The following is a 14,887-nucleotide window of genomic DNA, read 5'->3' on the forward strand; positions in this document are numbered from 1 at the left end:
GAGTGATCACACACACTCGGAGCAAAGACGATCAGGTTGGGAAGAGTAGGGACCAGGCCAATGGTGCCACAGAGGCCCCTGGGAGGTGGGTACCAGACAGGGTGATATCACAGCTTTGTTCCTTGCCTGCCCGCCTCCATGCCCTGCACATGGCTGTGCTTGTTAGAGACAAACAAAGCTCCTAACCCAGAGATGGGAACACTGCCCTAGGGGGATTGCCAAGGAAAGTCTTGGGAGGCTCATTATCCCTAGGAAGGATCTATGGGAGGCAAGTTCTCTCCCCTCTCTCCCCCACAGGACTCAGTGAGCACCTCTAGCTCAGTAATCCCCATGTGGCTTGGTAGTTATCTGCCTCTCCTGCTAGACCTTGGGGCTGTTTTTGCTTGCCTCTGTGTCCTGAGTACCTAGCAGTGTCTGGCTGACAGGAGTACCTGACAGACATTAGCGAGAGTAATGAATGGCTGGTGTGTGCCTTTTTCTCTTTATTTCTTTAATTTTTTTCTTTTTTCCATTCATAGGACAAAATCTAGTAGGCTCCCACTCTGTGATAGGCTTTGTGCTTAGAACACAAAACTGAGACCTGGTCTCTGCCTGGAGCAGCCTCAAAGAAAGACTGTTAAAGCACACACTCCAGACACCTGCCACCCCCAGCACACAGGCGCCACCCTAGCCCTGGCCCTGAATCCAGAGACTCAAAGGGCTCTTTAAGGGGCAAAGACATCCCTTTGCTAGAGAAGTCTTCCCTCTCTGTTTCATGAGAGCAGACCTGAGGGCAGTGTGTCTCCTGGGCCTCTGCTGTCATCCCCTGGTGCCTGGCTATCCTTGGGATTGGCATACCTGCCCCAGGGAGGTGGCCTACTCCTTGGTGACCACTGACTAGAAATGAACTTCCAGAAACTTGTGTTCAATTTCTCTGCACATCCCTCTGCACATCCCTGCCCGGACCCAGGGCTCGAACTCTGGAGGCACCCTCGGGGGCACCATGCTGCCTGCCCCAGGAGAGCCTTTCAGAGATCAAAGCGACAGCAATTGTGTCCTTATTCCTGGCTTCACTGGGTAACACAAGTGCCACAATAGTTGCACACTTGGCTTCCAGGCCCTCACTGTCCCACCTGGCACTCTTATAACATGTCTCAGTTGGCTCCCATCCCTTGGGATTGTGAACCCAGAACTGAAAGTCATGTTGCAGGTGAGGTCTCCAAACAGGACACACTCCTCTGTCCTAGAGCCCACGCCTCCTCTCATCTGCACCTTTAACTAGAAAACCCCCCTCAGTGACCAAAGATTCAGTTTCAGGGCCACTTCCTCAGTGGGACCACTTCTGACACCCAGTCCCAGCTTATTCTCTGTCCCCATAACCCCCTCTCCCTGCTACCCCCTCACCTCTGTTGTCACCTGGTTCATAGTTGCTTCTGGTCTAGGCTCCAAAGGCAGGAACCATCATGTCTGCTGTTTCTCTCTTCCTCTCTCTCTTCTCTTCCTCCCTCCCTCTTCCCCTCCCTTTTTCTCTTTCCTTAATTTCTTGTTTTCTTTCTTTCAAACAAAATGTTCCTACAAACATTTTAAAAGTGCCTACTGTGTAGTAGGTCTTTGAATATATAGAGATCCAGAAAGTTCCAGTGTTGGGCTGGCACATAGCAGGTAGCCAACATCCTGAAGAACTCACATAAGATAAGATCAACTGCTGACAACCACGTTAACAGGCTACACACATTTTCCTATTCATAACTACCGTAGCAGCCTTTTCTGTCTCTTTCTGGATTTCTAAGAGGACTAAACATTGGTTCTCTCAATGCATCAGGCAAAAGATAGAGCTCGTTCTCTTATCCATTTTCTGAAACTGGAAATCAGGCTCAGAAAGGGGATGTAAGTTGCTGAAGGTCACACAGGGAGCATACAGCAATGTTAGGACCTTAACTGAAGAGCTCGTTCTCTACAAATACAGAGGTTCCAAATTTGCCACATCTGACGGGGTTCTACTTGAGCTGGCCCCGACTAGTTCTGGCTAGAGTCAATGACTTCTACAGGTCTCAGATCAGAGCTCCCAACTGCATTTGCTGAGAGACTTGTCCCTTTGGGTTCAAGGCCCCAGTAATTGCCTAACTGGTCCTACATGTTCTCAACCCTGGCACCACCACCGCTACCACCCCATTCCCTGTCCCTGGTTCACTTTGCCCCTGGCAAAGAAGACAGACCCAGAAAGCAGTGTCTTCTTGGCCTCAGAGTGCCCGTCCCCACTCTCATCATGAAGCCCTACCTGTGTGGCTGCCAGTCTACCAGCCGAGGGCCACAGAGTCCACCCAGATGTGGCTCATCACCACCAGAAGAGCACCTAGGACCACAGCTAGAAAAATATTTGCCACCACAAGGCTTAATTCTGGGTGGGAGGTGTGGGGGTGAGCTGTGCTGATCAAATCCTGCATCTGTGACCTTCACATGACTCCTTTTCCACAGATGAGAGCGTTGGGAGTCCTACATGAGGGAGAGAGTGAGGAGGCTCCTGTTCAGGAGGAAGTGTGCCTTCTTCCTAGCAGGAATCCCGTGACCGCCCAAGGACCAGACAGAGGATGAACTCTAGAGTCACCCAAACCCGGTTCCAAATCCTAGCTCATCACTTATAAGTTGTGTGACTTTGTTCTTAATCACTTTTTGATTAAGATCTTTATCTGACAATCTGTTTTGATTTCTTTATCTATAAGTGGGGATAATGACAGACTCTAACTTTATTGTAAGGATGAAATTAGACCAAATGTATAAAGCCAAATAAATGTTCAATCCTTCCTGTAGACTGGGCCAACTCTGCATTTCACAAAAGCCAGACCAGAGACCAGGGGCGGATCCCTAGTTCCTACCTTTCTTTACCACTCTGGATCCCCTCCAGGAGAAGGTGCTCTAGTGAAGATCAGGGAAAGGATTATTCTAGGTCACCAGGAGGCTGGGGAGAGGGGGCTATGTTTTCTGCTCTGCTATTTACTTATTTATTTTACTGTTGTTAAATACTTTTTCTAGATTTTATCTGCTAAGAAAAAATAAATTCCCAGTTGCACCAGCAATGTTGTAAAAATCATCTTTGGTTGTGTTAACACAAAGTAAACAAAGTCAAGAGCAAGACCGATGGTCTCAATGGGCCACTAGCAATCTGATAATCCTGTTAACAACCCTTTTTAAAATGTAAAGGGCCTGGACTAGGGCCACCAGAGAGAAATGGCTCAGTTCTTGTCTCATTTTGTGCTCCTGGGAACTGAATAATCAATTTCTGTCCTCCCCTTCTCCCCATTTAAAGCAAAGGATGGGATCTTGAGCAATCAATCAAAATTGGCTTAATGTGTCCAAAGGAAATCAATTCAAATGAACATGTAATTGCAAAAATGGAATCTGTACAAGGTGGTTTATAGGGTTTGTTCAGACAGGAGGGACCAGATGAAGGGCTGGGGTAGGGGAGGAGGGTAGCAAGAGCCGTCTCTAAATGGTCTTAACCTCAGGTCAGTATGTGGCTGAGGGAGTGGATTTTCCTTGGGTGGCTCCAGCTACCATGAAGTTTGGAACCAGGAGAGATAAATAACTGGGCAGTGGAGGTCAGCAAAACTACTCAGGAATTGAAGTATTGATAGGAGTGTGATGCTTTCGTGTTTACAGAGGACTTTGTCACACACCCCTGTCAGTCCCTCAAAACAGTCTAGTGGATTAGGAACAAGAATCTATTGTTCTTATCCTTCCCATTTGCTATCCCAAACTCCAGAAATGACCAGATTCCTATAATATGCTATTCTTTGTTGGCCCAATTCCTACTTCCTGAACCTGGGAGACAAATAGGTTTGGAGAGTGATGGAGACTAGAATTATTATCACCTCTTTGAGTCTTAAAGAAATCAAAAGACTCAGGGGAGGTCACACAGCTAGCAAAGAGTAGAGCTTGGATTTAGAACCAGGCCTGTAATTCCAAGTCCTTTCTCCTATGATGTGGCCCTGGGGTGGGGTGGGGTGGGGAGAATGCCTTTCTGGCATCCTCGAATAAAAGGCTCTGCACTGGGCAGGGGTAGGATGATGTAACCTCTTAAGATTACCCTGTAATTAGGGCTCATGATTTTATGAAATCAGGACTGTTTAGAAAAAGTGACTACATAAAGTGCAAAGGTACTCTGGCCAGAACAGAGGCTCTGCTGTCGCTGTGATGCTTCTTAAAACCACCCCTTTCATATGAGCAGGGACAGTTACTAGACAGAATAAAGCCTTGTGGAGGCACCATGGTGACTATGGAGGCACAGGTGAATGAGGTCATTCACACATTCATTCATTCATTGTCCATTCAAAGAATACTCCAGAAGACATTCTCTGTGATAGGCATTGGGCCAGGAAGTAGGCTACAAAAATGGACAGAAGGAGCTGGCCCTTGCCCTGGGGGAAACACGGTCCAGAAGGGGACACACACATGAGTGGATGACACAGGATATATGGTAAGTTCCGTGATGGAGACACACAGTGAGCATCTTACCCAGCCTGGGAGGTACGGAAAGGTTTCCTGGAGCAGTCCCCTGAGCAGAGTCTTGAAGGATGAATTAGCCAGGTGAGAAGCAGGAGAAGGGCATTCTGGGCAGGCGGGACAGCGTGGGGAAGGTATGGAGGTGAGAAGCAGCATGGCGCACTGAGAGAACAACAAGCTTCTGCAGGCCACGAGGAACCCGCGGATGGTTTGAAGCAGGGTGTGACATGGTCGGATTTGCAAGTCTAAAGATCCCTCCAGCAGCTTAAGCCAGTAGCAGTGGCAGTAATTTATTCCTTTCAGCATCTGAAACTCCCTTGGCCTCAGATAAGATGTCTGGGGCCATCTGTTGAGATAGTTATATACAATGCCAAGTTAACAAGATGGAGGGTCACTTATATGAGGACAAAGGGCAGAAATTCAAGCTCAATTTCACTGTTTGAAATAAAAACACAAAAAGATGGTCTCTCATCCAATACTCCAGGTATCAGATGACAATTTTATTTTGGTATCTCTAGTACCAAGTGCATTTCTTATGAATGAAAGTCTATTGGACCATTCCATTCTGTAGTTAACCATGCATTTTAGTCACCTAATCAGTTTATTTAGTGCCCAAAAGAAAAACACTGTATATTTGACTGAGACAATTGTGTTTGAGTTGGTGGTGTGTGAAAACCGGATCCAATTGTCATTTTCCCTCCATTTGTGTTTGAGCTCCAGGATTTGAAAAGGGTGCTGAGCCAGCCTGTTGGAGGGCAAATGGCCCAACCAGAGGGTGACCCTGAAGGGCTGGGGTGCAGTTTTCACTGAGTTCCACTTGTCCAAAACCATTCATCTCAAGCCAGCCCAGCCTCCTTCAGGTGAGGGAGGAAATAGCCCAGGCTGTGGAATGGAAGTCCCTGCCTCCAGTGCTTCCTTGGTCTTCCAAGCCCAGTCACATTCCTTTGAACTTCACTTTTCATCAGTTACTTGGGGCAAACCTTTGCTCCAAAGCATGGATGGGGCAGGGTGCAGGGTGCTCCATGGAACAACAGAAAGCAATGCTTTGTAAACAATCAAGAAACGTAAATTGTTAGGGCCTAGGATTGTGGCTTAGTGGTAGAGTGCTTGCCTCGCATGCGTGGGGCACTGGGATCGATCCTCAGCACCACGTGCATAAATAATAAAAATAAATAAATAAAAGGGTATCATGTCCATCTACAACTAAAGAAAAATATAAACAAAGAAATGTAAATTGTTAGAACATTAGGAACTCTTTAAAAGTGCTCTTCTTTAGAGTGTATAATATGCATAACGAATTCATAGTGTACTGCTTGTCTATTGGCAAGAAATTGAACCCATGCCTTTCAAGTACTATCAAGGGAGGGGAAGGGCCGGAAATGCCGGCTTTAGTGTCCACTGTATGTCCAACCATCCTCATGTCATGTCCTCCCCATTCTGCTCCCCTGAGCTGAGTACTAGTGCCCCCATTTCCAGAGGAGGACACCAAGGCTCAAAGAGGCTGGTGAAAGACACAGCACTGCACAAGACACAGATTCCCTCCACCAACACAGTGATGGCTGAGTGAACTGCCAACGTCAGCCAGAAGCCACAAGGTAAATATTAAGATAAGCAAGGATGCTGGCCCTAGCTCTCTTGTTGTGGGTATTCTAGGATGCATTGGGTGTCGTGAGGAAGCATGTGCTCAATAGCGGGCGGCGCCTGCCTGGTTCTGCAGGTGTGGTTCAGGAAGTCTATCTTCCTGCCTAGCTGACTCTCTTATCTCCATGTCCTCAGATGCCACCGTCCCAGCCGTGCCACCTCAGTGGGGCTGGGGTGAAGCCTTGCTCTGAGCTCCATAGGCTGCATCCTGAAAGAAGGTTTTTATACCTGTGGTCCTGAAAACATGAACTGCTTTAACACATCCGGGCAGTAAAAGGACCTTGAGACCATGATGGCATGCTAAGGGCATCCACAGCCTTTGTGAGGTGGGACCTTACCCAGCTGCCCAAATCTGTGAGACAGGTTATAAAATCTTAAACCCCAGTGAAAATAGAAAAAGAGGAAGAATTTCACCAAGAAAAGAATTAAAATATAATCATAACTAATTTAGCAACAAGGACCAACTTTAAAACTAGATGGGGGCTGGAGTTGTGGCTCAGGGGTGGAGCACCCGCCTAGCACACAAGAGGCACTGGGTTTGATCCTCAGCACTGCATAAAAATAAATAAATAAAATAAAGGTATTGTGTCCTTCTACATCTAGAAATATTAAAAAACAAAAACTGAGACGGCTGGTTTTAGTTGTCTGCTTTCTGTTTCAGGGAGGCAGCATGAGCAGTGAGTTGGGACTGCAGGTGTGAGGTTGAGCCCTACTCACCAGGCAACCCAGGGAAGCCGGCCAGGCCTCCTGCCTCCTGCTTCCTGCCTTTCCTGTTGCCCAGGTCTTGCTCTCCCTGGTTTCTGAGTTATTTTCCTTTCTCTCATCCTTTTAGGTTCTTCTCAGTGTCTTATTATGTGTGTGTGTGTGTGTGTGTGTGTGTGTGTGTCTTTCTGTCTCTCTTTCTACCTCTCTGCTTCTGTCCTGTCTTTCATACCAGCTCTCTCAATCCCTACTTTGTCTTTCTCCCTTACCTGATCAAAAAACAACTAATATGTATCTGTTTTATTTATTGAAACAGTTTTTGTGTTTTCTGTATCATACAGAAGTGGACAGGTGAGTGGAATCTTTTCTAATCATCTGCAAAACAAATATATAGTGGGTTTTAAAAAATATTATCCTTGATTGATTCTTACCACTGCCTCCCCCATCCCACCAAAAACCCCTTAGAAATTAGGGCCAGCAATAGAATAAAAGTCCTGCCCTAGGGCTCCTAGCCTAGAGCCGGAGAGGACCTGTGGTTGTTGCCAATGTGTGGGAGGGGGAGAAGCATGGTGGTGGAGCATGCGGGGTGTGGGTGCCAGCTGGGCGGGTGACATGGAGATCCCAGTCAGCAGCCACTGTCTTGTGGCACCAGGCCTTTCCCCCACTGAACTCTGCCACCCTCCAGACTTTGCCCTTTCCCTCCCGAATGAACTACCCCAACCCCAACCGAACCTGAGCTCCCCCCAGGGGTGTGACCCCTCCACACCTTTGCTTGCACAGACCCCTCTGCCTGGCATGCCTTGGCCGCGCCCGGCTCTGTTCACCTGGTCAACACCTACCCATCCGCTGAAGTCCTTCCTGATCCACAGAACCAGCTAGATCGGATTCCTCCTTCATGCCCCACTGTGATCAGAGGCAGGGTCTCAGTCATCCTGCTTCCCTAGTGCCCAGCACGGTGCCTGGCACACATAAGGTATTCAATCAATACACGTTGAGAAATGAAGAGGATGAAATCTTTTGTCCCCCACTTTACCAGAAGGATAATAAAGTGGGAAAAGTGGCCCTAGCTCTGAGGTTCTCCCTTAGCCCCCCAACCACCTTCCTATACCCAGACCTGCTCACCGGCCTATAGGCCCTGCACCCCCACATCCCACCACCCTCCAAGGTGCCCTCGGCCACAAAGCCTTCCATGACTCCCAACCCCAGAGGAAGAAAGCTGCCCTTTATCTGAGCTCCCAACTACTTGATCTGCTGTAACCTCTTTTGGGCCTCTCTGGTGGCTTTCTGGCACCCCATGGCAGGCACAGGTGATTGCAGCCCCATGCCCACATGGTAAACCAGCCCCTGGAGGTGGAACCTCTAGAATGACCATAGATTAAATGAGCAAGTGAAGACAACTCTGCCATCTCTTGCCAGGAGAAAAGGCCAGAACCAACATTGCTCCTGGTCACAGGGAGGGCTGGAGTCAGAGCCCAGCCTCCCATCACAGCAAGGCCGTGTGGGGCGCAGGGGTCACTCGTCCGGAGACATGGGATCAAAACATTACACTACCTTTTTGGCCAGTGCGTCTCCAGGTCCATCTTCGCCTTTCCCAACACTTAGTCTGACTGCTTGCAATTAGTATTTGAGGCAATCTAAAAGAGTCAAGCTGCATTATGGAGAAGCCCAGGATAACCGCAGGGCACAGCTCCTCTCGTGGAGAGGGCCTCAAATGCCAAAGGTTGCTTCCTTCACCTACTCAGCTGGGCCTCACCAAGGAAATAAGATCAAGAAAGTGGTGTTCGTCTTTAGCATTTATTTATAATTGGAAAAACTGTTCGGTTGTCTGTTTTCTGAGCAAGCACAGACCACAAGCACGTCACAATCAATTGGCTATACATGAATATTTTTGTCATTCTCTTACTAACAGCGGGAATGAAATAGCACCAAGAGAGGTGTGCGCTACACGTTACATAGACAATCTGTGGTATGCAACAAAACCCAGGCCACAAAATTGTAATTAGACACTTCCTGTCTGCCTCAGCGAGGCACAGCTGTATGGACTGGATGGGATCCCAGGCAGAGAAGAGAGAGCTGGGGAAGCCAGCGCACAGCTCTGCGGGGATTTCTGCAGGCAGGCCAAGCAGACAACGGGAAAGTCTCTGTCCCAACCCTCTTGCTGGGAGTAGGAGTAGCAACCACAGAGAAATGTATGGAAATGAGCAGGACAGGCATCGGAAGCTCGGTCACCTCCAGAAAGGCAACACCAAACACTGCTTGAGGAACCAAGATCAGTTTCGTTCAGTATGTTCGGGATACAGAACGAGACTGGCTGAGTTTTCTTTGTAAACAGTAGAAATCAAAGGAAGTTTCTTGCTAGGGAAGTGACACATTCAAGAGTCAAAGTGAACTACAGAGTTTTCTTAGGTGGGGTGTGTGAAAAAGAAGGGGAAAAGAACATTATACTGTCATCTGAAGCCTCAGGCAGGGGCCGGGGAGGAAATGCAGTCCCTGGGGCTGCAAAGTGGGTGCAAAAGCCTGTGGGGCCCTTGTGGCAAACCCCGAGTTGGACAAGACCAACTTGGCTTGGTCACAGTGCACAGGGGATCGTCAGGTCCATCCTTCTGGCTGTGCTGCCATGGAGACAGATTTATCTATACTGCCCACTGAGTCTAGCACAGTGCTACAAGGCATTCAATGTATGAGTGAACCATGAATGATCCCCTGTGCGTTGTAAACTGATTCACTGGAGCTGCAAAACATTCCAAAGAGAAATTCAAGCTGTGGCTAGCATCAATGTGTCCGGCTAATGCCGAATCTCAAGAGAACGACCAGACATCTGCAAATTCTCTGGACACGGTTAGATCAAGTTTGTTAAAGTTCTCCAGTAAGTTTTAAGATTAGTTAACAAGTAGCCGGAAATAGTACTGAGATCTATGCCAGTCATTTCCGGATAGGCATTTCAATTTGTGATTCGTAAGCACTGAGACGCACTAGTGTTTTCTGCCTTTGGCCCTTCTCCTTCACAGTCCACACCCTGAGGTGGAAAAGAAGGTGGCATGGACCTGACCACACACTCCATTTCTGGTTTTCCTGTTTTATTAAAAACCAGGGCCTGCGTAGCACACACTGAATTGGTTCACCAAGACTTCTCAACCAGCCCTGAGGTGACAAACAAAACAGAAAACAGACACTTTGCTGCCCAGGCAGTGAGAATAAGAGAGAGCCCGAGGAGCTCTGCCGCCTCTAAGCCGGAAGGACCTGAAGGGCCTTCTGAGGTAAGGAGCTGGGAGACCTTCACTCTTCCCCTCTAAGACAAAAAAAAGGCAAGCCCAGGCGAGGCTCGGTGTGGTCCCACAGCCCAGCCATTCAGAATGCTGGAGAGGATGGACTTCGAGGGCAGGAGAAATCAAGTGTGCTGAGCAACCCGTACCTCACATTTGCAAATCTATTCCTCCTGGTAGACATTGGGGTTTCCTCACAAGCACTGGGGATCTTTGCACAACGACTCCCTGACTAATTCCTACGACACAACTCTAGCACAGCTATGGTGGCACTTGCCTCCCCAGGGGCTTTGGCCACACAAAAACGCATCACAGAATACATGGAGAGCGACTTTTCTTCATCAATGAGGTCAAAAAGGCCTGCCAATCACTTCACGGGGTCCTCTCCTAGCCTGTGGCTGTGTCACAGAAACACCCAACCTGAAGCTCGGCACTGGCATGGCTGCGGAGCAGAGCGAGACCCTTCAGGGAGGGAGGGTCAGCACCACCATGCTTGCCGCTACGGCATCTCAGGAACAGAAAGCACACACTAAGTCCTTCATCCCTCCACCTTGACCCTTCTTCCTTAGTCACCCTCGGTCTGTCACTCTGCAACACTGGCAGCATGCCGAGGACAAATGGAAGGCAGCCTCCCACAGCCGTGACCTTCCTATGACACCTACAACACCTAAAACACCACCCTTTACCACCACAGGCCTGGTCTCAGTCACCAGGAGCCTATCTATTACTTGGTGTACAATTTAAAGCCCACCAGTAGGAAACAAAACACAGGCACACACTTCTAACCGAAGATTCTAGAAGATCACTTAAAGTTAACAGACAACTCTGTTCCATTGACATTAAGGCCAAGTTTTTTTTGTTTTTGTTTTTGTTTTTTTTTCTGTTCTTTTTGTTTTGTTTTTAATATTTCCACAAAAGTTGTCAATTAAGAAGTATAAACTGAGCTTCTATAGCACATGATCATCCTCTGAACTTTGGAAAAGAAACTTTATCTAAAGTTCAAAATCAACCAGTGACACAGAGCTTGGGAGCAGCAGGAGGAAGAGACCCTACAGCAGACACTTCCAAGCTCTACCAGAAGGTGTGCTTGGAGCCTGCTGAGTGCCCTCCCGAAGGGGAGGCAGGGCCAATGCACAAGGCTTCCTGGTGTCCCAGGGTCCTGAGGCTGACAAGGGCCACCCTCAGGAGGAGGCATGGCCCTGTCTATGAATCAGGGCTCTTCCACTAAAAGAACAAAACCAAAGAATTCCTGGAACACTCAGGACCAAGGCAGAGGGGAAGTCTCTAATTAATTTTGTGGCCTTTTTGTTTGTTGGTTAAAAAAAAAAAAAAAAAAAAAAAAGAGAAAGAGAAGAATAAAAGGAAAGTGCAGTGACATTTACTCTTTAGCCTCAGCCAGTTTATTGTTCATCTCTTTGCTTTGCTCCTTGTCGTCGGGCTTGGTGGCACTGGGACCCTCTGTGCTCTTTTTCTTGGCAGCCTGACCCGACACCACCTGCTTTTCTTTGGCCTTCCTCGGGGGCTTATGGCTCGCTGAGGTCTTTTTTGGTTTGGAACTCTGAACACTAGGTTTCTCCACCTGTATGGAGAGACAGACAGACCGAAAATACAGAAACACAAAAGAGAGGGAGTGGGAGAGAGGATTTAGAGAGAAGAAGACGTTACAGTATTAATCAGGGATAACAGTGATGAAGTCTGAGCTGATGAGCACAGTGGAGAAGGGATTTTCAGTGATACTGGCCATTTGGTTTCTCTTGTCTGAACTCGCTGGTTAGTCTTTTTGGCAGTACTCTCACTGGCTGCATTGTCTCATTATCCCTCTCTCTGGATTGTCCCCCTCCCCAGGTGGCAAACGGTCACTATTGTGTCTCATCTGCTCTCCCTCCTTGTGGGAATATTACACCTCATCACCTTGTTCAACTCAGGCACAGGCATATGATTTCCTGTAGTCAATGAAATGTGAGAGGGACGTGGGTCACCTCCAGGCCAGGACTTGAGAGTCAGCCTGTGCTTCCAGTACTCTCTGCACCTCTGCCTCAGTGGGGGTTGCTCCATCACCCAAGGACTAGGCTGAAGAGGCCTGAGGCACAGAGCAGCAACCCACCATGATGGACAGCTATTCGTGAAAGATGAACGTTGGCTGATGTCAGACACTGGGATCCCAGTAGTTTATTGCTGCTGGTAGTAGGCCTTCCTCTCTTTCTGTCTCTGGGATAGGAGTGCTTGTGGAGAAGTGTTCTTATTGAGATGCTTTGAGCTGGGATGTCTCTAGCCTCAGCCAGGCCATTGGGACTGCACTGCAAGTCGCATGTTCCTCATCTCTGGCCACTTGACAGTTTCTCCCAAAGCAGCTGCTCCAAGCCCAACCCACTCTCCCTGGGCTCCCTCCTCTAGCTCTTCCCCCTTGTTCTGAGGACAGCCTTGCCTTCTCTTTCTCAGAGAACTCTGGAGCCACTGAGCATGATGGGTTTGAAATGCTGCTCACTCTCATTGATTTCTAGATTTATTTTCTCCTATCTTTCCTCCTTCCTCCCCTGGAATCTTCTTTTGTTCAGTACCAATCCCATGTCCTGGGTCCCACCTCATCTGTGGGTGGGACATTTACTTGCTGAATTCCTATGGTTTTCAGTCACCTTTGATCTGCAATAAGGTAACCAATCATCCTGGTTCGCCGGGAATGGAGAGGTTTCCTGAAACATGGAACTTTCTGTGTTAAGACTCAAAGCGTTTCAGGCAAACTGGGTTGCGTAGTTCCTTTATTATAAAATGGTCCTGGCCACTTAGAAAACTCCACCTGAGTGCTAGATTTTAGGACAAAAGCAGAGAAAAGGTAGTTTGGGTTCTGAAGGTATTTAGGTTGTTAGATGCTTTCTGCTGTTACACATGGGAGAGATGATATGTACCCAACTCCTTGTGGTCTGACATCACACAATAAGGCCACTTGGCAAGTACGATTCCCACTCACGAGCTCAATCTCCAGCCTCCTTCTGCCACGTATGAACTCACACTGAGATACACATAAGATAGGGTAGTGTTGTTGCACAAAAACTCCTGAATCCACTTTCACAAACTGTTGAGTGACTAAGGACTGAGAATATACGTATCTTGCAGCTGATGTGACAGGTGTGTTGTGACAGTGAACTCTGCTAGTGGATGGTGGGCTATCAAGGGAAGAATGAGAGGGTAGCTGTGTGCCAGGAACTGGAGGAAAAGAAGGAGCTGGAGTGAGATGGAGTGGGGCAAGGGCCCTGCAGGGGCAGAAGCACACCTATTTTAAGACAAGGGGATTTATTTACACCTCAGGTGAGATGTTCTGTCACTTCTTTTCTGAATTTCTCATATGCAGAAGCAAGTTCTCTGGAAATCTGCCCACCTTTAAACTGTTTTTATTTTAGGTGATGGTCCTTTCTAACATTTCCCTTCCCTCCCCCACAGTGCTGAGAATGGAACCCAGGAATGCTAGGCAAGTGTTCTATCACTGAGCTACATCCCCAACCCTTTTCATTCATTTTTAAAATTTTGAGACAAGATCTCACTAAGTTGCCCAGGCTGACCTTGAACTTACTATCCTCCTTGCCTCGTTCTCCCAGTAATAGCTGGGATTATAGGACAAGCAGCTAACATGTCCTTTGAGTTTAACAAAGCTTCCTGTTGAAGATGCCCGTGGGTCTCAATGAGCTACAAAGGAAAGGAGCCCTTGGGACCAGCCAGTGTCCTCGGCGTGCCCACTCCCAAGCTCTGCTTGGTTCACCTTTCCAGTCCAGGCCATGCTGAAGTGTTTCCCACAAGATCTGTCTCACCTTTGGGGGTTCCTTGAAAGGTTCGCTATAGAGGCTGCGTATTCTTCTGCGATCAATGACCTTATTATCAGCTGCTGTAGGCTTATTGACCTCCCCTTTGAACTGGGCACTGTAGCTGGTTTCATGAGCCATCTTGTCATCTGGGGGCTTGTACTGAGGCTTGGCTTTTATTGGTTTCACAGGCTTGATGTCTGTCCATGCTCTGAATTCATTCCTGTTAGTCAAAGAAAACATAAGTGATAAAAACAAAAACAAACAAACAAACAAAAAAACATTGCATGCCTGGAAGCAGGTATCCTGACCCAGGTTGCACACACAGCAAGCTCTCAATTAGTGCTTGTAGCGCTGAGCGTGACTGGAGAGTCAGTGCTATTCTTTGATCATGGAAAGTGACAGTCTTTCTTGCCAAGCAAATCCAGGTTGTGGCAGTAGCAGTAGTGCTTTGGGGAATGTGCTCAAGCTCCCTCCCAGTTCCACCCTGTCTCTGAAATGAGGCTGAAAAAACCCAGCCCAAGCAAGAGCTCAACAGATATTGGATGCCTGCTATGTGCCAAGCTAGAGTTGCGAGACGAGACAATGTATTAGGCATAGTACCAGCTATATTGTAGCCTATCAACAAATGCCAAATCCCCCTTCTCACAATGAAGAAATTTTACTCTGTAGATTCTTTTTGATTTTTTTCTGTACCAAGAATTGAACCCAGGGAAACTTCCCACCGAACCACATCTCCAGCCCTATTTATATTTGATTTCAAGACAGGGTCTTGCTGAGTTGCTTAGGGCCTCGCTAAGTTGCTGAAGCTGGCTTTGAACTCTCAATCCTCCTGCCTCAGCCTCCCCAGACCCTGGGATTGTAGGGTGCACCACCACGCCTGGCTGTTCTATAGAATCTTAAGTAAGAATTCTTAAGGAGGAAGGAGTGGGGAGCCCAGAGCTCCCACCCCAGCCTAGGAGTCAGAGAAAGCTTTCTGGAGTAAAGTGGAATGGAGTGGTATTTCTGTCG

General features: G+C 47.9%; 1 protein-coding gene across 1 annotated transcript in view; it reads right to left on the reverse strand.

The window, feature by feature from the left end:
• Window positions 1-14,887, reverse strand: part of MAP6 (microtubule associated protein 6) — a 71,192-nt gene that overhangs the window by 7,413 nt on the left and 48,892 nt on the right. Inside the window, exons 2-3 of the mRNA XM_079104077.1 lie at window positions 13,886-14,099; window positions 11,468-11,664 (exon numbers count right to left, since the gene is read on the reverse strand). Coding sequence (XP_078960203.1) covers window positions 11,468-11,664; window positions 13,886-14,099 — 411 coding nt within the window. The remainder of the gene's footprint in view (window positions 1-11,467; window positions 11,665-13,885; window positions 14,100-14,887) is intronic.

The sequence above is a fragment of the Sciurus vulgaris genome, assembly GCF_902686455.1.
Source record: "Sciurus vulgaris genome assembly, chromosome: 11".
NCBI classification, from domain to species: Eukaryota; Metazoa; Chordata; class Mammalia; order Rodentia; family Sciuridae; genus Sciurus; species Sciurus vulgaris.